Below are 22,176 nucleotides of genomic sequence, written 5' to 3' on the forward strand. Positions count from 1 at the left end.
TTGGGAGGCTGAGGCAGGATAATTGCTTGAGCCCAGGAGGCAGAGGTTGCAGTGAGCTGAGATCGTGCCACTGCACTCCAGCCTGGCAACAGAGCAAGAGTCCATCTCAAAAAATAAAATAAAATAAAATAAAATAAATAAAAATAAATTACCTGCCAGGCACGGTGGCTCACGCCTGTAATCCCAGCACTTTGGGAGGCCGAGGTGGGCAGATCACCTGAGATCAGGAGTTCAAGACCAGCCGGGCCAACATGGTGAAACCTCTGTTTCTGCTAAAAATACAAAAATTAACTGGGCATGGTGGCACATGCCTGCAGTCCCAGCTACTCCGGAGGCTGAGGCATGAGAATCGCTTAAACCCGGGAGGCAGAGGTTGCAATGAGCTGAGATCGTGCCACTGCACTCCAGCCTGGGTGACAGAGTAAGACTCTGTCTCAAAAATAAATAAATAAATAAATAAATAAATAAATAAATAAATAAATACCTCAGCCTCAGTTATTCCCTTATAGCAACATAAACAGTCTAAGACACTTATTTATCGATAAAGTAAGTGGCATCATAGCTCACTGCAGCCTCCAACTCCTGGGCTCAAGCAATCCTCCCATCTCAGTCATCCCAGTAACTTGGACTACAGGCAGGCACCACCATGCAAGGCTAATTTTTTAATTTTGAAGAGATAGGGGGTCTTCCTAAGTTGTCCAGGCTGGTCTCGAACTCCCAGCCTCAAGTGATTGTCTTGCCTCAGCCTCCCAAAGTGTACTAATTTTTTTTTTTTTTCCGAGATGGAGTTTTGCTGTTGTTCCCCAGGCGTAATCTCGGCTCACAGCAACCTCCGCCTCCTGGGTTCAAGCAGTTCTCCTGCTTCAGCCTCCCGAGTAGTTGGGATTACAGGGGCCTGCCACCACGCCCAGCTAATTTTTGTATTTTTAGTAGAGATGGGGTTTCACCATGTTGGCCAGGCTGGTCTCAAACTCTTGACCTCGTGATCCGCCCACCTCATCCTCACAAAGTTCTGGAATTATAGGAGTGAGCCACTGCACCCGGCCATGATTTGTATTTCTTTCTTTTTTTTCTTTTTTCTTCTCGTGTGTGTGTGTGTATGTGTGACAGAGTTTCACTCTTGTCACCCAGGCTGGAGTGCAATGGCATGTTCTCAGCTCACTGCAACCTCTGCCTCTCGGGTTCACGCCATTCTCCTGCCTCAGCCTCCCGAGTAGCTGGGATTACAGGTGCCCGCCACCACGCCCAGCTAATTTTTCTGTATTTTTACAAAAAAATAGAGATGGGGTTTCACCATATTGGCCAGGCTGGTCTCGAACTCCTGACCTCAGGTGATCCACCCGCCTCGGCCTCCCAAAGTGCTGGGATTACAGGTATGAGCCACTGTTCCCGGCCTGTATATCTTATGTTATGAAATACCTGATTATGTCCATTGCCTATTTTTCAGTCAGGGATTTCCTATAGTTTATAGTTATTGAATTGGAGGAGCTCTTTGCATTTTGGGGATGTTGACCCTGTATGTTTTATGCATGTTACTTTTTGGGGTTTTTTTTGAAACAGGGTCTTGCTCTGTTGTCCAGGCTGGGTGCAGTGGCACGATCTTGGCTCACTGCAGCCTTGACCTCCTGGGCTCAAGCAATCCTCCCATCTCAGCCTCCTGAGTAGCTGGGATTACAGGTGCCTGCCACCATGCCCTGCTAATTTTTTTATTTTTATATCTTATTTTATTTTATTTTTGAGATGGAGTCTCACTCTGTCACCCAGGCTGGAGTGCAGTGGCACGATCTCAGCTCACTGCAACCTCCACCTCCCAAGTTCAAGCGATTCTTCTGCCTCAGCTTTCTGAGTAGCTGGGATTACAGGTGTGCGCCACCCCGCCTGGCTAATTTTTGTATTTTTAGTAGAGACAGGGTTTCACCGTGTTGATCAGGCTGGTCTTGACCTCTTGACCTCGTGGTCCACCCACCTCGGCCTCCCAAAGTGCTATGATTACAGGCGTGAGCCACCACAACAGGCCAATTTTTGTATATTTTGTAAAGATGGAGTTTTGCCATGTTGCCCAGGCTGTTCTACCTTTTTTAAAAAATACCTTTAAATAAAACACAAATTTTTGTCATGTCCCATAACCTTCTCATGACTTCCTCATTACCCCAGCAAAGTCCTAATATTCCCTGCTATCCATGACCTAGCCTCTGCACATCACTCCAACTTCACTTCCTGCCATCCTTCACAATCCTTTTTCAGTCTTCAGTCCATTTTGGAAGTAGTGCTGGGCACAATTAATCCCCATTTTGTCTGTTTGACCAGCCTTTCCTACAGCCATCTGTGTCTGAGGTCTTAGACACGTTTGTAATCCCTGATTTTCCCATCTCATATGAGTTCCTTGGAGGCAGGACCTGTTAACAGAGTGGATACTCAATGATTATTGAATGAGCAAAAGAATAAATGGCTGGTTTTGTAAAACTTGGATATAGTCTTCCTTAACTATATGGTAAGAAAATACTTTTCTAAATGTTACTCCTGATTTTTTCAGTATGAAGTAAAGACAGAAACAAAGGTCTTTTCTCTTATTATGTTTTTTTTCTTCCTCCCTCTTTTTTATTCTTTTGTTACAGACAGGATCTCACTATGTTGCCCAGCCTGGTCTCAAACTCCTGGGTACAAGCAACACTCCCACCTTTGCCTCCAGGGTAGCTGAGGATACAGGCATGAGCCACCATTATATTTTCACCACCAAAAATTTTGCATCAAGGTCTGCTGCAGTGGCTCACACCTATAATCCCAGCACTTTGGGAGGCCAAGGCGGGTGGATCACTTGAGCTCAGGAGTTCGAGACCAGCCTGGCCAACATGGTGAAACCCCATCTCTACTATAAATACAAAAATTAGCAGAACGAGTTGGTGTATGGCTGTAGTCCCAGCTACTCAGGAGGCTGAGGCAGGAGAATCGATTGAACCCGGGAGATGGAGGTTGCGGTGAGCCGACATCACGCCACTGCACTCCAGCCTAGGTGACAGAGCAAGATTGTCTCAAAAAAAAAAATGCATCAGGATCAGGTTAGGCTGGGGTGATCTCCATGATACATATCAGGAGCAAGTCAGAGACAAAGTGTGAACCAGCTGAGAAGGTAAAACTCTCAGTTTTTCCTAGGAACTCTTGCTTAAAAACAAAAAACAAAACTCCTTCCGGGACCTCTTGTCCCAGCATGTATAAGGTTGCATTGCACACATTGCCTCAGGCGGCTGCTTTAGGAAGTGGGTATCACTTCCACCATGGACAGTTTGCATTGCAGGCAATGGAACCAGTGGAGAAACCTGGTAGACAACACCTTAACCAACTGATTCATGTTCATGTAATTAACAATAGGACTTCTCAGTATCATGAACTCCCTGATATGATGTGATTAGAAGGGCACATCATCTCCATGACATTCTTGCCCAAAACTCATAATCTCAGTTGAATAATGAGAAATCACAAGACAAATCCACATTGAGGGGTGTTCCAGAAAATAACTGAACTATATTTTTCAGAAGTATTTTTTGAGCCAGGCATGGTGGCTCACACCTGTAATCCCAGCACTTTGGGAGGCCAAAGTGGGTGGATTACCTGAGGTCAGGAGTTCAAGACCAGCCTGATCAACATGGTGAAACCCCGTCTACTAAAAATACAAAAATTAGCTGGGCGTGGTGGCATGCACCTATAATCCCAGCTACTTGGGAGGCTGAGGCAGGAGAATCGCTTGAACCCAGGAGGTGAAGGTTGTGGTGAGCCATGATGGCACTGCTGCACTCCAGCATGGGCCACAGAACGAGACTCCATCTCAAAAAAAAAAAAAAGGCCGGGCACAGTGGCTCACACCTGTAATCCCAGCACTTGGGGAGGCCAAGGTGGGTGGATCACGAGGTCAGGAGTTCGAGACCAGTCTGGCCAATATGGTGAAACCCTGTCTCTACTAAAAATACAAAAATTAGCTCGGCGTTTGCGGATGCCTGTAATCTCAGCTACTCAGGAAGCTAAGGCAAGAGAAATTCTTTTTTTTTTTTTTTAATGAGACGGAGTCTCACTCTGTTGCCCAGGCTGGAGTGCAGTGGCACAGTCTCCGCTCACTGCAGCCTCCACCTCCCGGGTTCACGCCATTCTCCTGCCTCAGCCTCCTGAGTAGCTGGGACTACAGGTGCCCGCCACCATGCCTTGCTAATTTTTTGTATTTTTAGTAGAGACGAAGTTTCACCATGTTAGCCAGGATGGTCTTGATCTCCTGACCTCGTGATCGGCCTGCCTCGGCCTCCCAAAGTGCTGGGATTACAGGCGTGAGCCACCGCGCCCAGCCAAGGCAGGAGAAATTCTTGAACCCAGGAGGCAGAAGTTGCAGTGAGCCGAGGTCGCACCACTGCACTCCAGCCTGGGTGACAGAGCGAGACTCCATTTCAAAAATCAAAAACAAAAAACAAAAACAAAAACAAAAACAAAACCAGGCCGGGTGCAGTGGCTCACGCCTGTAATCCCAGCACTTTGGCAGGCCAAGGTGGGCACATCACGAGGTCAGGAGATCGAGACCATCCTGGCTAACACGGTGAAACCCTGTCTCTACTAAATATACAAAAAATTAGCCAGGCGTGGTGGCATGCGCCTGTAGTCCCAGCTACTCGGGGGGGCTGAGGCAGGAGAATTGCTTGAACCCGGGGGAGATGGAGGTTGCGGTGAATGGAGATCGTGCCACTGCACTCCAGTCCGGGTGACAGAGCGAGACTCCATCTCAAAAAAAAAAAAAAAAAGCAGCAGTCTAAAGTCTTTTTGTTTTTTGACATGAAGTCTTGCTCTGTCGCCCAGGCTGGAGTACAGTGGCGTGACCTCGGCTCACCACAACCTCTGCCTTTGTTGCCCAGGCTGGAGTGCAGTGGTGCAATCGTAGCTCACTGCAGCCTCCAACTCCTGGGCTCAAGCGATCCTCCTGCCTTGGCCTCCCAAAGTGCTGGGATTACAGGCATGAGCCACCGTGCCTCACCTTTAAATACATTTTAATGAATTTTGTTGTATCTTGAAAAGCAAAGTGGTTTTACCCTTGAGATTCCAGGGCCCATCCCAGAATGCCCAGAGCTTCTAGACCTGGAAACATGGCCATGAGATTGAATAATGGGTTGCCTCTTTTTAAGACCATTCTCCAAACCACCATACTAATCTACCTTCCAAAACATGGTATGTCCCCATTTCATTTAATTTTATATTTTTTTCTTTTATTTATTTATTTATTTATTTATTTATTTATTTATTTGAGAGGGAGTTTAGCTCTGTCACCCAGGCTGGAGTGCAGTGGCGTGATCTCAGCTCACCACAACCCCTGCCTCCTGGGTTCAAGCGATGCTCCTGCCTCAGCCTCCCAAGTAACTGGGATTACAGGTAACCACTACCACACCTGGCTAATTTTTTATTTTTAGTACAGACGGGGGTGTCACCATGTTGGCTAGGCTAGTCTCGAACTCCCGACCTCAGAGGATCTACCTGCCTCAGCCTCCCAAAGTGCTGGGATTACAGGCATGAGCCACCGTGCCCAGTCCATTTAATTATATTTACAGTGGCTGGTCATGCAGTGACTCAACGCCTGTAATCTCAGCACTTTGGGAGGCCAAGGCAGGAGGATCGCCTGAGGTGAGGAGTTTGAGACTAACCTGGCCAACATGGCAAAAACCCACCTCTACTGAAAATAGAAAAATTAGCCCAGCGTTGTGTCAGGCACCTCTAATCCCAGCTACTCAGGAGGCTGAGGCACGAGAATTGCCTCAGGTGGAGGCTTGCAGTGAGCCGAAATCACACCACTACACTCCAGCCTGGGCAACAGAGTGAGACCCTGTCTCAAAAAAATATGTATATATATATATATATTTATAACTTCCAATGTAAAGGCATATTTCTTTCATCCAAGGTGTGTGCTGTAATTCATTTACTGCATCCCTTTCTGTTGATAATTTAAGTGGTCTTCAAGCTTTTGCCACAATAATACGATAATGAATCTCATATAAAATTATTTTACACATCTTCAATGATTTCCTTGAGCCTAATTTGTAGCAGAATTATATTACTCTTTCTTAAGAATATTTAAGTATCTGTCGTCTACTGTACAAACTTTTATTTTTATTTTATTTATTTACTTTTTTAGAGACAGGGTCTTGCTCTGTCACACAAGCTATAGCGCAGTGCCACGATCATAGCTCACTGCAACCACCAACTCCTGGCCTCAAGTAATCCTCCTGCCTCAGCCTCCCATAGTGCTGAAAGTACAGGCGTGAGCCACCACACCCAGCAACTCTGTATAAGCCACTCTGTATAAACTCTTTTTTTTATTTTAAATTTTTTTCATTTTCTAAGGCAGAGTTTCACTCTGTTGCCCAAGCTGGAGTGCAATGACGCGATCTCGGCTCACTGCAACCTCCGCCTCCCGGGTTCAAGCGATCCTCGTGCCTCAGCCTCCTGAGTAGCTGGAACCACAGGTGCCTGCCACCATGCCCAGCTAATTTTTGTATGTTTAGTATAGACAGAGTTTTGCCATTTTTGCCAGGTTGGTCTTGAACTCCTGGCCTCAAGTGATCCACCTGCCTCGGCTTCTCAAAGTGCTGGGATTACAGGCATGAACCACTGCACCCTGCCTGTATGAACTCTTGAGGTCCCACACAAGAGAGATCTGTCTCAATAATCTTCTTATTTTTTTTAATTTTCTGACTGCTTCACTTTTCCTTCATATCAGTAATCTTTGAAGCCTTAGGACCTGGTTCTCACAATATGTTTAATGTTGCTATATGTATATGTGTGTGTGTATATATATATATATATATATATAAAACTGTTAATATGTTGCTATATATATATGTATGTGTTTGTATGTATACATACATTTATTTATTTATTTATTTTGAGATAAAGTATCACCCTGTTGCCCAGGTTGTAGTGCTGTGGCCTGATCACTGCTCAGTGCATCCTCAACCTCCTAGGCTCAAGCGATCCTTCCCCCTCAGCCCTCTGAGTAGCTGCGTCCACAGATGTGCGCCACCACACCCCACTAATTTTTAAATTTTTTTGTAGAGTCAGGGTGTCACTAGGTTGCCCAGGGTGGTCTCAAAGTCCTGAGCTCAAACAATCCTCCTGCCTAGGCCTCCCAAAGTGCTGGGATTACAGGTGTAAGACACTAAGCTTGGCACATGTTGCTATATTTTTAAAATATGTGTTAAATGTCTGTATTCCCTACTAGACTACAAGTTTCTTTTTTTCATTTTTTTCTTTTGGGAGGCCGAGGCAGGAGGATCACGAGGTCAGGAAATCGAGACCATCCTGGCTAACACGGTGAAAACCCCGTCTCTACTAAAAATACAAAAATTAGCTGGGCGTGGTGGCGCATGCCTGTAGTCTCAGCTACTCGGGAGGCTGAGGCAGGAGAATAGCTTGAACCTGGGAGGCGGACGTTGCAGTGAGGCGAGATCACGCCACTGCACTCCAGCCTGGGAAACAGAGAGAGACTCCTTCTTAAAAACAAACAAACAACGAAAAAAAAAAACAAACAAAAGAAAAAACTACATTTCCCTGTGCGCTTGGCGCGACGCGCTCCCTTAACGTTTGAAAGAGCGACAATTACTTCCCACGGCCCCTTACCGCCCCCTCCCGCCGGTGCCACAGTGGTTGATGGGAAGGTAGTTTTTACGCACTTTGGCCGGCCCCTAGCGATCTGAACCCAAACTAAATTTCCCAGCAAGCAGCGCGCCGGCCTGGGAAAAGGAGCAAGATGGCTGACTCCGAAGAGGGTGTTTTGCCGCTGACGGCTGCTTCCACTGCCCCAATTTCATTCGGCTTCACTCGCACGTCCGCACGGAGGCGGCTGGCCGACTCGGGAGACGGAGCGGGGCCATCTCCGGAGGAGAAGGATTTCTTGAAAACCGTGGAAGGGAGGGAGCTGCAGAGGTGACGCGCCGGGTCTTTCACACCTTGGAAATCGCTGCGGTGGGCGTAAGCGGGAGGGAGGAATCTCAGTTGTTTCTCTTGGTGACAGTGACCTGTTAAGCCTGAAGCACAGCCTGAGTAAATTCGTGGAGGCCAGAAGGCGGGAGTTTATAGGAGGGGGTAAGGAAATTGGGCCTGATAGCCGTGGGAATTGCGAAGAGAGGATGTATTACTGAGAAGTGTCTTTAGGACTTGAAGACACTGAGGTCTGTGCGTTCTGGGAGGAGAGAATGAGAAAATGATAGGACCTGCTAGTGTCTCAACTGAAGTGGTGAGGCTTCTCCGATATGGAGAACGGGATGCAGCGGCAGATTCAGGTTGATGGAGGCCACCATCAGCTTAATGAGAGGAGAGTCTGAGGGGTCTGAGGGAGGGATTTCCAGAAGAGAATCAGGGATCTAGGAAGCTGTTTGGGAACCTGGAGCTGGGGAGGGTCTGGGCTGAAGATAGTGATTTGTGGGCCGTTGTGGAAGCCGGTCTTGAGTTAAACAGAGAGTCCAGGACTTATTACTCGAAGGCACTGACATTTACGAGCTGGGGGCACTGGGGGAGATAATCCAAAGAATGCACAATCAGAGAGGTACAGGAGATCCAGCCATGGAGTAGGGAAGACATGGTCTGTGGGGCTGGGGTGAGTTTGGCTCTTGTGTTTTCTCTGAATGAAGGAGTGTGACCCACTGACCCTGCCATTCTCCCAACCCCACCCCTCTGTGTCCACATCAGTGTGAAGCCCCAGGAGGCCCCCAAGGAACTCGTCATCCCTTTGATCCAGAATGGCCATCGCAGGCAGCCACCAGCCCGGCCCCCTGGGCCATCCACAGATACTGGGGCCTTGGCGGATGGGGTGCTGTCCCAGGCTGTGAAGGAGCTCATTGAGGGTGAGTGATGCCCCTTTACCCTTCCCCAGTGAAGGAAGAAGAGAAAGAAGGTGGAAGGATAGAGTGGGACTTCATTGCTCCCTCCTATTCTTCCTTTAGAATCCAAGAAGTCTCTGGAAGAGAGAGAGAATGTGGGTGTCGACCCTACGCTCGCTATCCCCATGATCCAGAAAGGATGCACCCCCAGCGGGGAAGGGGCAGACAGCGAACCCCGGGCAGAGACAGTGAGCTGGCCCCTTGTCCCCCTCCTGCCCCAGCCTTTCTTTGCCCTGTCTGCCAGGCTGTGTCCCTGCACATAGCAGGGAAAGTCTGTGTGTGTGCTAGAGGCCCGCCACCTGCCCCTTCTCCTGTCATCCTTTTTGGAAGCATTACCAAATGAATCTGGATATCTGGATGCTAAAAACGTACTTGAATCCTAGGATTATCTGAATGAGGTGTGCAGCAAAGGGAACAGGAAATGTAAAGGCCCTGAAGGTAGACACTGCCTAGAGTGTTTGTGGAACACCAAGGAGACCAGTGTGACTGAAGTGGAATGAGTAAGGGGAAGGGGTAGTAGACGAAGTCAGAAAGGAGATGGGGGTGCTAGACCAGGCAGGGCCTTGTAGGCCATTGTGAGGACTTTGGCTTTTACTCTGAGTGAGACGAGAGCCTGGACAAGCCCTGAGCATAGATGAAATATGATTTATGATTTGACAGCATCCCTCTGGCTGCTGTGAACAGACTCATTAGTGAAGGTGGAAGCAAGGGGATGAGTAGTCCAGGCTAGAGGTGCTGGGGAATTAGACCAGAGTGGTCTGGAAGGATAAGTAGGGTTTAGTGAGAGAGGGAAGTACAGAGTGAGTACTCCTGTTAGTAGTAACAGCCCAAGCAATGGCATAGTGGCAGAAAATCGACTTGGTATGTGTCCATCAGTGAGGCAACATGTGGTGTATCTGGAGTGAATGGGAAGGAGTGATGATGGGAGGTGACAAGAGGGGACATGAGAAGCATGTCTACAGAAGTAACCAAGTCTGTCTTTCATACCCACAGACCTGACTTTTCACCTCTTCTTTCATAAATTTCTTGCACTGCTTCTTCGGAGTCTAGTTCTCCTACAGCCCCACACCACTCTCTCTTTCAACTGAACTTTTCTCTTCAGCCTTCAGATGTGCCCTGGTTTCCTTCAACTTTTTTTTGTTTGTTTGTTTTTTGTTTTTTGAGACAGAGTCTTGCCCTGTCGCCCAGGCTGGAGTGAAGTGGTGTGATCTCGGCTCACTGCAACCTCCCAGTCCCGGGATCAAGCCATTCTCTTGCCTCAGCCTCCCAAGTAGCTGGGATTACAGACACATGTCACTACCGCCTGGCTAATTTTTGTATTTTTAGTAGAGACGAGGTTTCGCCATGTTGGTCAGGCTGGTCTTGAACTCCTGACCTCAAGTGATCTACCCACCTCAGCCTCCCAAAGTGCTGGGATTACAGGTGTGAGCCACTGTGCCCAGCTCCTTCAACTTTAAAGAGAAAAAAGATCCTCACTTCCCTCTTCATCCTTTCATCCTGTTCCAGCTTTGGCCTCATTCTTCCAATTTTTCCCTCTATAAACCTCCTCCTGCAGCTTTCTACATATCAGGTGACCAAAAATTCCATCCATCCTTCCTCTCACTCAGCATAAAAACCTTGGAGTCAGCCAGGCGCGGTGGCTCACGCCTGTAATCCCAACACTTTGGGAGGCTGAGGCAGGTGGATCACCTGAGGTAAGGAGTTCGAGACCAGCCTGGCCAACATGGCGAAACCCCATCGCTAGTAAAAATACAAAAATTAGCTAGGCATGGTGACACGTGCCTGTAATCACAGCTACTTGGGAGGCTGAGGCAGGAGAATCGCTTGAACCCAGGAGACTGAGGTTACAGTGAGCTGAGATCGTGCAACTGCACTCCAGCCTGGGCAACAGAGCAAGACTTCATCTCAAGAAAAAAAAAAAGAAAACCTTGGAGTCATCCTCAATTCCTCTCTTTATTTCATGCCCCATACAATCTGCCAGCACAATCCTATCATCTTTTTTCAAAATGACACCCAGAACTGACCACTTCTCACCACCACCAATACCACTGCAAAGGGCTGAGCCACCAGCATCTCTCATCTGGACTATTAGAGTAATTTCCTCACTGGTCCCTCTTGTGGCTCCCACCTAGCTCAAGGTCCTCTGACTCCTGCCCAGCTCTCCTAATTTGGTCTCTTCCCCACCCTTCTCTGCTGTCTACTCTCACTATCTCCGTTTCAGTCATGGTGACTTTCATGATACCCCTCACACATACCAAGCCTTGTTCGGCCTCAGGGCCTTTGCTGTTACTATGCTTTCAGGTTGGGACACTTTCTTCTCGTATCCTCATGGCACCCTCTGCTGTCATCTCCTGATCTCTGCTTAAATGTCAACCCAGTGACACTCCCTCTCCATCCCTCTGCATCTTCTTACCCTGTTTTCTTGTTCTTTACATCACCACCTGACATATCATGTTTTCTGGGTTTTATTTATAGTATGTCTCCACAACTAGATCAGAAGCTCTGCAAGGGTAGGGGTTTTTGTCTGTTTGGTTCACAGCTTCATCCCCAGTACCTAGAACAGTACTTGCCATAGACTAGATGCTTTATATTTGTTGAAGGACTGAACATGGAGGGAGTACAGTGAGGGATGGAAAGAGGAAATCAAAACTCACCCTTGAGCTGATTGGAAAAGACGCATAGCAGGTCTCCCAGTGGGGGGCAGCAAGTGCGCTTCAAATAGAAGACCCAGTATAAGCAAAGCCTGACCCTCCTTCCTCTACCTGAACCTGTAGGTGCCAGAGGAGGCTAATTATGAGGCGGTCCCCGTGGAGGCCTATGGGCTGGCCATGCTGCGGGGCATGGGCTGGAAACCTGGCGAGGGCATCGGCCGCACCTTCAATCAGTGAGTTCTGGGATGGGGCGAGGGGACAGACAGATCAGGCTGCAGTCAAGATCCCCAGGGTCACTGCCAAACCAGAACCACCCAGGTAGGGAGGGAGGATACATTATCACCCTAACTAATTCACGAGCCCCTTCCACTACTGTTTTAAACTCCCATTTGCCCTTTGAAACTCTAATGGAATCCCATTTATATAAACTTTGCCTCTAGGCACATCAATTTCCTCATCTGAAAAATGGGGGTAATAGTACTGACTTCACAGGTCTGTTGTGAGAGTTAAATGAAATTATGCACATAGGCCAGGTAGTGGCTCATGCCTGTAATCCCAGCACTTTGGGAGACTGAGGCAGGAGGATCACTTAACCCCAGGAGTTTGAGACCAGCCTGGGCAACATAGGGAGGCCTCATCTCTACAGAAGATTAATTAATTTTAAGAAAAGAAATTAGGGCCGGGTGCAGTGGCTCACACATGTAATCCCAGCACTTCGGGAGGCTGAGGTGGGTGGATCACGAGGTCAGGAGATCGAGACCATCCTGGCTAGCACGGTGAAAGCCCGTCTCTAAAAAAAAAATACAAAAAATTAGCCGGGCATGGTGGCGGGCGCCTGTAGTTCCAGCTACTCAGGAGGCTGAGGCAGGAGAATGGCGTGAACCCGGGAGGCGGAGCTTGCAGTGAGCCGAAATTGCGCCACTGCACTCCAGCCTGGGCGACGGTGAGACTCCGTCTCAAAAAAAAAAAAAAAAAAAAGGAAAAGAAAAAGAAATTATATACATAAAGCACATACAGTAGGCCCTGACCCCAAGAAAGCGTAGACTAAACATTTGCTATTGTCATGCAGACTTGCAACCCTTTCTTCGCAATTGCAAACTCAAGAATTCTGAAAACCAAACATTTTTTCATAACCCATTGGCAGCCAAATATGACCTGAATTGGTGTTGAGTTTTGTTTTTTGTTTTTTGTTTTTTTTTTTTTGAGATGGAGTCTCTGTCACCCAGGCTGGGATGCAGTGGCGCAATCTCGGCTTGCTGCAGCCTCTACCTCCAGAGTTCAAGTAATTGTCCTGCCTCAGCCTCCTGAGTAGCTGGGATTACAGGCGTGCACCAGCACGCCTGGTTAATTTTTGTATTTTTAGTAGAGATGGGGTTTCCCCATGTTGGCCATGCTGGTCTTGAACTCCTGACCTTAGATGATCTACCAACCTCGGTCTCCCAAAGTGCTGGGATTACAGGCATGAGCCACCATGCCCAACCATGTTGAGTATTTATAATCCGGTTTCTCCTGCTTGGTGTGAATATTCATATGATTTCCCCTGTAGAAATAGTATATTTGGTTACAGCGATCTGCCTCTGATCTCACTGTAGATATTATGTAATAGATGGTATATGCAGCATGTTATTAGGTTGAACCAAATGAAATTGCTGTTTCTGTAGGTCAAAAACAGTCCTAATATGAGATCAGAAAGGGCAACCTTGAAAATATTGGTGGGGGCCGGACACGGTCGCTCACACCTGTAATCTCAGTACTTTGGGAGGCCAAAGAGGGCGGATCACCTGAGGTCAGGAGTTCGAGACCAGCCTGACCAACATGGTGAAACCCTGTCTCTACTAAAAATACAAATATTAGCCGGGCATGGTGGCATGCGCCTGTAACCCCAGCAACTCGGGAGGCTGAGGCAGGAGAATCACTTGAACCCGGGAGGTGGTGGTTGCATTGAGCCGAGATCGAGGCATTGTACTCCAACTTGGATGACAAGAGCAAAACTCCGTCTCCAAAAAAAAAAGAAAAGAAAAGAAAATGTCAGTGGGGCGGAGGGGGGCGAATTTGGGCAGGAAGAGGAAGTAAGTAAGGTGTTGAAGACTGTTGCATCCTCTCCAACAAACCCATATTCCTCCCTGCAGAGTAGTGAAGCCCCGTGTCAACTCACTGAGGCCCAAGGGGTTAGGGCTGGGTGCCAACCTGACCGATGCCCAGGCCTTGACCCCCACTGGCCCCTCCCGCATGCCAAAGCCAGATGAGGAGCAAGAGAAAGATAAAGAAGATCAGCCTCAAGGGCTGGTGCCTGGAGGAGCTGTGGTGGTTCTTTCTGGCCCTCACCGAGGCCTCTATGGAAAGGTAAGGAACCAAGATATCCCGGGAGCCCAAAACAGGCAGCAGGGAAGGTTGATCCGAGGGTCAGATGGAGGAATAATTGAATTTGAGGTAGAAAGGCTGGGACTCCTAGTCTTTTAGGTCTGCTTGGCCCACTGCCTCACTCAGTAACCCAGGACCACTTGCTGGCCTTTGTGAGCCTCAGTTCCCAGCTAAAAGGAAGAGAATGCCATATGCCACAAGTCCCTGAGGATTAAATGCTTAAAGGATCCAAGGAAGCCCCACAGTCAGCTGAGGGAGACACAGGAACCAGACCTGGTCCCACTTCTCAGGGGTCAGAGTCTGGTTGGGGAGACAGAGGAAGCAGGCCTCTTAGAGGTAAGGGGTTGACATCTTGGTCCTAGGAATATGGGTGGAGTCCACAACCCCTACCTGACTTCTTCCCCTCAACACTTTAGGTGGAAGGCCTCGATCCTGACAATGTTCGGGCCATGGTTCGTCTAGCTGTGGGGAGCCGGGTGGTGACTGTTAGTGAGTACTACCTGCGGCCTGTCTCCCAGCAGGAGTTTGACAAGAACACCTTGGATCTCAGTGAGTGAGCCTCTTATAGAGCTAGGGGAGTTGGCAACGCATTCCTAGGGGTGGCAGGGCCTGGCTAATTGGGTGGTTTTAGATCTGCAGCAGGGAGGGGCAGCAGTGTGCCTGGCAGATATGACCTCCAATCAGAGGTCAGGAGGTGAGAATGGACATAAGTGACTTATTCCATTTGACTGGAGAAAGGTCGATGTCATACCCCTGGGTCTGTAGCCTGTCTCTGAGTGAGAAGAAACAGGTGCAGAAACCAATTCCTACCTTCGAGATCTTTGTCCATTTGGGGTGATGAACCTCTCTTTTACTAGGGAGTGAGAACTGCTAGGATTAGGGTGTGACCGAGAAGGAAGGAATTCTAGGCAGACAGAACAGCACAGGCGAAGGCGTTTCGGTAGGACGGGACAGTTTGGCAAATGGGTACAGACAGAGCTCTCCGGGAATCTCTAGTCCACACTAGGTGAGCATTGTTGGTGTGGGCTAGGTTGGCTGCGGGAGGGTTCCTGAAGAAAGCTGAAATGGTTGAGAGGTGGGGGAGAGGCATTCTACTAGCAAATGCATGAGGGGTGAGAGGGGCACTTTGGCAGGTGGGAGGTGGCTCTAGGCTGAGACATGGCCTTGGAAGGAAAGGGCAGTGAGACACTGAGGCTCTGTCCTGGTTCTCCTCATAACCTCTTGAACAGGCCAGGTGAGCAAAACTTCCTTCCCCAGGGCAACAGAACGGAACTGCCACATCACGGAAGACCCTCCGGAATCAAGAACTCCACATCCAGCAGGACAACCCAGAGAGGAAGCGGAAACACCTTCCAGACCGGTGGGACTCCGAGCATGCGGGAGGGGTCAAGAAGGCAGGGCTGTGGGTAGGCTCGAACAGCCAGGGAAGGCTTCCGAGGCAAGGCAGGCTCATAGAAGGAACTGGGAACTGCATTGTGGGTGGGTTTCATAGCATAGGCAAAGGGAGGGCAACTGGAAAGTGCATCTGATGAAGAGCTAAGCCTAGTGCTGGCACCTCCTCCACAGACAGGATGGGCCTGCAGCCAAGAGTGAGAAAGCAGCCCCCAGGAGTCAGCACTGGTTGCACAGGGACCTGCGCGTGCGGTTTGTGGACAACATGTACAAAGGAGGCCAATATTACAACACCAAGGTGGGAACCCTGCAGCCTGAGTCCCCCTCCCTCTCCTAGGGACTGAGCCCCCCTACCTCTCTAAAATCTCACATCCCCCTAACTTGTATCCCCAGATGATAATTGAAGATGTCCTAAGCCCAGATACCTGTGTATGTCGGACAGATGAAGGCCGAGTCCTGGAAGGTGAGTTTGAGCGATGACAGCTGGAGGTTGATCAAGAAGAGTGTTTTAGGCCCAGAGCCTGGCCCAGGCAAAGCTGGGAGGTTTGGCAGAGTTCAGGTATTTTGCAAGGCCTAGCATCCTCTTACAGAACATTAGATACTTCCATGATGGTGGTTATCTTGAGCCCCACTCTCCCAGTCTGTCAAATTTTCTTTTTTTTTTTTTTGAGACAGTCTCACTCTGTCACCCAGGCTGGAGTGCAGTGGTGTGATCTCGGCTCACTGCAACCCCCACTTCCCAGGTTCAAGCGATTCTCCTGCCTCAGCCTCCCAAGTAGCTGGGATTACAGGCAAGCGTCACCACACCTGGCTAATTTTTGTGTTTTTAGTAGAGACGGGGTTTCACCATGTTGGCCATGCTGGTCTTGGAACTGCTGACCTCAAGTGATCCTCCCACCTCGGCCTCCCAAAGTGCTGGGATTACAAGCGTGGGCCACCGCGCTCGGCCTCCGGTCTGTCAAATTAGTATGGAATTTACTATTTCTTCCTCTTGTGATTGGTGCCTTAGTGAAGGAATGTGTATTGAGCTCTCAGTGCAGGGCAGGGGTTAAAACATGCCCACAATAAAAGGTGCCTGTTGTTATCACCACCACCCTTTATTACAGTGATTTTTGTAAACTACTCCTTAGGCTTCCTCATCTGTGAAATGGATGTGTGGGACTCCCATCTGTCAACAGGGTGTAGAGTGGCTCCAGGGAATACAGGAAAGGGCCTTCTTTTTTTTTTTTTTTGAAACAGAGTCTCACTCTGTCACCCAGGCTGGAGTGCAGTGGCACAATCTCGGCTCACTGCAACCTCTGCCTCCCGGGTTCAAGCGATTCTTCTGCCTCAGCCTCCTGAGTAGCTGGGACTACAGGTGCCCACCATCACACCCAGCTAATTTTGGCATTTTTAATAGAGACAGGTTTTCACCATATTGGCCAGGCTGGTCTCGAACTCCTTACCTTGTGATCCTCCTGCCTCAGCCTCCCAAAGTGCTGGGATTACAGGCATGAGCCACCACACCCGGCTGAAAGGCCCTTTTTTTTTTTTTGAGATGGGGTCTCGTTTTATCACCTAGGCTGGAGTGCAGTGGCACCATCATGGATCACTGCCACCTAGAATTCCTGGTTTCAAGCCATCCTCTCACCTCAGCCTCCTGAGTAGCTGGGACTGCAGGCACTCACCACCATGCCTGGCTAATTTTAAAATTTTTTGTAGGCTGGGCACGGTGGCTCATGCCTGTAATCCCAGCACTTTGGGAGGCCGAGGAGGGTGGATCACCTGAGGTCAGGAGTTCGAGACCAGCCTGACCAACATGTCAAAACCCCGTCTCTACTGAAAATACAAAATTAGCCAAACGCAGTAGTGGGTGCCTGTAATCCCAGCTACTCAGGAGGCTGAGGCAGGAGAATCGTTTGAACCCAGGAGGCGGAGGTTGCAGTGAGCCAAGATCACACCATTGCACCCCAGCCTGGGCAACAAGAGCCAAACTCAGTCTCAAAAAACAAAAACAAAACAAAAAAATTTGTAGAGACGAGGTCTGACCATCTTGCCCAGGTTTGGTCTCGAACTCCTGGGCTCAAGCGATCCTCCCAACTTAGCCTCCCAAAGTGCTGGGACTACAGGTGTGAGCCACCACGCCTGGCCAGGAAAGGCCCTTCTGACAGGACGCTGGTTGGGCTGGTCCTTGCTGTGGGTCTCACTCCCCTCTCCCTTATCCGTAGGCCTGAGGGAAGACATGCTGGAGACCCTGGTTCCCAAGGCAGAGGGTGACCGTGTGATGGTGGTACTGGGCCCACAGGCTGGAAGGGTGAGTCTCAGACCTGGCAGTAGAGGTTTGTGGGTCGTTCAGGGCCTGTCCCAGGGTCTAGGCTTGCCTTGCTGATTCCACTTCACCTCTGTTCCAGGTAGGACATTTGCTGAGCCGGGACAGAGCACGGAGCCGGGCTTTGGTGCAACTGCCAAGAGAAAATCAAGTGGTGGAGCTTCACTACGATGCCATCTGCCAGTACATGGGCCCTAGTGACACAGATGATGACTGACCCATGGGACTCCTCCCATCCCCCAGGCTGGTACCAGTTCTGTACCATATGAGAAAGTTGCCTTCAGAAGGTGGGAAGATCATTGTTCCATCCTCTACTTCTGGTGCCGTCCTGGGACAAGGACAAGGGAAAGGGATGGGTGAACCAGTAGGGAAGCTAGAAACAAACCCAATATTTACCAAAATTTAGGGTATAATAAAAACCATTTCAAGTACTTAATAGAAAGATGAAATCATAAGTGGTATGATGAGCTGCGAGTTAAGGTGGGAACTGAGTTGACTGAGGTGGGAACCATTTCATTTTTCAGCCTTGCTTTTCTGCTCAGGGTACAGGACAAGCTAAAGGACTCATTTGATTGTGAGCTCACTCTTGGAATATAGAAACTATGCACTTGGGCGCAGTGGTACATGCCTGTAATCCTAGCACTTTAGGAGGCTGAGGTGGGTGGATCGCTTGAGCCCAGGAGTTCAAGATCAGCCTGGCCAACAAGGTGAAACCCTGTCTCTACTAAAAGTACAAAAATACAAAAAATTATCAAGGTATGCTGGTGCACGCCTATAATCCTAGCTACTCAGGAGGCTGAGGCAGGAGAATCGCTTGAACCCAGGAGGCAGAGGTTGCTGTGAGCCCAGATGGCGCCACTGCACTCCAGCCCGGGGGACAGAGTTAGACTCCTGTCTCAAAAAAAAAAAAAATCTTTAGATGCTATAGAATCTGAAATACTGTATCTCTGAACAACTTTCTGAGCAAGAACTCTAGCAAATAGCAGCAGAGTATGCTTTCACTCTCAGTTTAGAGCAGGACCCCAGAGAATATGCTGAACCTGGGGTCTTCCTCTGTTGCCCAGACTGGAGTGCAGTGGTGCAATCATAGCTCACAGCAGCATTGACCTCCTGGGCTCAAGCAATCTTCCCGTCTCAGCCTCCCAAAGTGCTGGGATTATAGGCACTGGAATGAGCCACCGTGCCTGGTGTCTGGCTTGTATTTTGTTAATTGTAGGGAGGATGTTCCCAACTGCTCATGTCCAGTAGTCCGTTTCCTATGCTTTATGCACTTCACTCTGTCTAGGAGGCCTCCTCCCTTCTCCAATCATAATAAACCAGCCTTGGTAGCACCTTTGAGAAGGGCTAAAGCTCCCCAGGGAATGGCACTGGGGCTCTGTCTCTGCCCTGTAACACGACATAACCCAGCCATTTCAGACACCCTCCATCTCCTCCCTGTGCCACAATGCTAAAGTAGATATCTCATCAGCTTCAGATTTCCTGGATTTCATCTTTCTCCTAAGCCTACGCTTGAAAATGGGGCCCAAAGTTCTTGAATATGGCCCTTTGTCCAGAACACCTAGCTCCAGCCAAAGCGCCTGGTCTCCCCTGACAGGCCACTGGGACTTTTTCTGCTTTGCCTTGAAAGGAGCCCTGCTGATCCCCATTTTGAGGACAGGGCTCCTTACATTCAGGGAAGTGTGGACAATATAAGGAGGCTTTCCCAATATGCCCCTTGTTCACTGTGCACAAACAAAGCCTTGTATCTGAAGACGCTTTGAATCTGTGCAGTGTTCTCTCAGCTTGCTGCCTGGCACCTGCCTGCTGCCAAAGTTGCTCTTGCAGCAGTGGTTACTGCAGCAACGGCTTCTGTGAGCCCGAGAATTCTCTACAGGCCCCTCACAAGCTGGGGACTGTGACCTGTACAATTTGTCCAGGCTGGCTTTTTTCACATCACAGGGATTGAGCAAGAGGTAGATTAAAAGGCATCTGCCTCTTCTGCCAAGCCCCCAGAAGTTTCCCCGGCAGGGGGCTGCTTCTGTTAAAAATTGTCCAGACGCCGAGCCTTGAAATTTGTAGCAGCAGACTCAGGAAGCAGTTTCTTTGCCTTTCAGAGAGGAGTCAATTATTGAGGTGATGGGGGTTGCTGCCCGGGCTGTGTTCGGTGGCAGATATGGACAGGTCAGCTCTTCTCTTAAAAAAATTTTTTTAAATAATTTTTTATTTTAAATATAATAGAGACAAGGTCTCACTCTATTGCTCAGGCTGGTCTTGAACTCCTGGGCTCAAGTGATCTTCCCATCTTGGCCTTCCAAAGTGCTGGGATTATAGGCATGAGCCACCACACCTGGCCTCAGCTCTTTTTTTTTTTTTTTTTTTTTTTTTTTGAGATGGAGTCTTGCTCTGTCACCCAGGCTGGAATGCAGTGGCATGATCTTGGCTCACTGCAACCTTCACCTCCCGGGTTCAAGTGATTCTCCTGCCTCAGCCTCTTCAGTAGCTGGGATTACAGGCGCATGCCACCATGCCTGGCTAATTTTTGTATTTTTAGTAGAGATAGTAGAGACAGGGTTTCACAATGTTGGTCAGGCTGATCTCGAACTCCTGACCTCGTGATCTGCCCACCTCGGCCTCCCAAAGTGCTGGGTTTACAGATATGAGCCACCACGCCCAGCCTCAGCTCTCTTTTCTAACATTCCTTCCTCAGTCAAGGGAATGCTCCCCTCTACCCCCACACTGAGGCCGCCTCTTCATCTCCATGTCTGCAGCACCACGCAGATGGATGAAGTATCCAACAGCTTCTAAAGCTATCTAAGTGGGGGCGGGTCCTCACCAAGTCCCCTATCACCCCAATTCATTCAACAAACATCTCTTGAGCCCCTACTGAATGTCAGGTACCATCCTGCATGCTAGGGGAACCATATAGAGTAAATCACTTAATATCAAGACCCTACTATATGCCAGGCAGCATCCTGGGTACCGAGTATGGAGCTACAAACAAAACAAACATCCTTGCCCTTGTGGGGCTGACACTCCACTGGGGCTGAGACAGTGAGCAATAAGCAGAAGTAAGTGATGGAAGATGTTACAAGAAGCTAAGAACCATGGGGGAAAGGGGCAGTATTAATAGGATGGCCACAGAAAGCCTTAGAAGGTGACATTAAGCAAAGGTATTAAGGAAGTAAGGGACGGTCATGCGGCTATCTGGGGAAAGCGGTCTAGGCAGGGGAAATGAAGTGCAAAGGCCCTGTGGTAGCACTGTTGCTAGCGTGTGTGAGGAACAGCCGGGAGGCTGGTGTGGCTGCAGGGGAGTAAGTGAGGGAGAAGGTGGTAGGAGGTCAGGTCAGGGAGATCCTGTAGTGCTGTAAGGTCAGTCCACTGGAACTACTGTGGCTTTTGTTCTGACTGAAGTGGAAATCATGAGAAGCCTCCATATAGCCACTGCTAAAGACTGCCAGTTGACAACTCCCCGCTTGCCATACACCCCCTACCATGTGCACACAGAACCACTCTAAATACATTTGTTCCTCTGGTGCTTTGGTCAGTCTAGCTGATTTCCATTGTTGGGAACACAGATTTTCCCATTAGATGCCCAGCAAGTCTTCCTTTTTTTTTTTTTTTTTTTTTTTTTTTTTTTGGAGACAGGGTCTCACTCTGTCTCCCAGGCTGATTGTGCAGGGACACAATCATGGCTCACTGCAGCCTTGATCTCCTGGGCTCAAGCAATCTTCCTGCCTACTGAGTAGCTGGGACTACAGGTGTGCACCACCACGCCCAGCTGATTTTTTAAAAATTTTTTGTAGAGGCCAGGAGCACTGGCTCACGCCTATAATCCCAGCACTTTGGGAGGCCAAGGTGGGCGGATCACCTGAGGTCAGGAGTTCGAGACCAGCCTGGCCAACATGGTGAAACCCCATCTCTACTAAAAAGGCAAAAATTAGCCGGGTGTGGTGGCATGCACCTGTAATCTCAGCTACTTGGGAGGCTGAGACAGGAGAATCATTTGAATCCGGGAGGCGGAGGTTGCAGTGAACTGAGATTGTGCCATTGCACTCCAGCCTGGGCAATAAGGCGAGACTTCATCTCAAAAGAAAAAAAATCATAACCGCCCCATGTGATGGCATTAAGGGTGGGGCCTTTGGGAGGGAATTAGGTCACAAGGGCAGAGCCCTCATAGATGGGATCAGTGCCTTAAAAGGCACCCCAGAGACTCTCGTCCTCTTTCAGCTATGTGAGGATACAAGAAGCCAGTAGTCTGCAGCCTAAATATCTTGCTTCATCTTTGGTGTTTCTGAACTGTATAAAAGTATACATCTTAGGCTGGGCACAGTGGCTCACGCCTGTAATTCCAGCACTTTGGGAGGCTGAGGCAGGCAGATCACGAGGTCAGGAGATCGAGACCATCCTGGCTAACACGGTGAAACCCCGTCTCTACTAAAAATACAAAAAATTAGCCAGTCATGGTGGCGGGCGCCTATAGTCCCAGCTACTCAGGAGGCTGAGGCAGGAGAATGGCATGAACCTGGGAGGTGGAGCTTGTAGTGAGCTGAGATTGCGCCACTGCACTCCAGCCTGGGCAACAGAGCAA

General features: G+C 49.1%; 1 protein-coding gene across 4 annotated transcripts in view; it reads left to right on the top strand.

Annotated features, from left to right (window-relative positions):
- The window catches only part of GPKOW (G-patch domain and KOW motifs), a 39,638-nt gene extending 21,587 nt beyond the window's left edge, over positions 1-18,051 (top strand). For 2 of the 4 annotated variants that reach the window (XM_030807000.1, XM_030806998.1), the window contains exons 2-12: positions 7,736-7,944; positions 8,707-8,861; positions 8,961-9,085; positions 11,672-11,781; positions 13,678-13,891; positions 14,326-14,458; positions 15,167-15,269; positions 15,476-15,599; positions 15,695-15,764; positions 17,509-17,594; positions 17,692-18,051. In XM_030807000.1, coding sequence (XP_030662860.1) covers positions 7,769-7,944; positions 8,707-8,861; positions 8,961-9,085; positions 11,672-11,781; positions 13,678-13,891; positions 14,326-14,458; positions 15,167-15,269; positions 15,476-15,599; positions 15,695-15,764; positions 17,509-17,594; positions 17,692-17,826 — 1,431 coding nt within the window. In that variant the 5' untranslated portion in view covers positions 7,736-7,768 and the 3' untranslated portion in view covers positions 17,827-18,051. Of the gene's footprint in view, positions 1-4,964; positions 5,197-7,735; positions 7,945-8,706; positions 8,862-8,960; positions 9,086-11,671; positions 11,782-13,677; positions 13,892-14,325; positions 14,459-15,166; positions 15,270-15,475; positions 15,600-15,694; positions 15,765-17,508; positions 17,595-17,691 lie in introns of those variants that run through there. The other 2 variants (XM_030806997.1, XM_030806999.1) reach the window with 2 other exon arrangements.
- The last annotated feature ends 4,125 nt before the right edge of the window (positions 18,052-22,176 follow it).

Source organism: Nomascus leucogenys, chromosome X (assembly GCF_006542625.1).
Source record: "Nomascus leucogenys isolate Asia chromosome X, Asia_NLE_v1, whole genome shotgun sequence".
Classification (NCBI taxonomy): Eukaryota; Metazoa; Chordata; class Mammalia; order Primates; family Hylobatidae; genus Nomascus; species Nomascus leucogenys.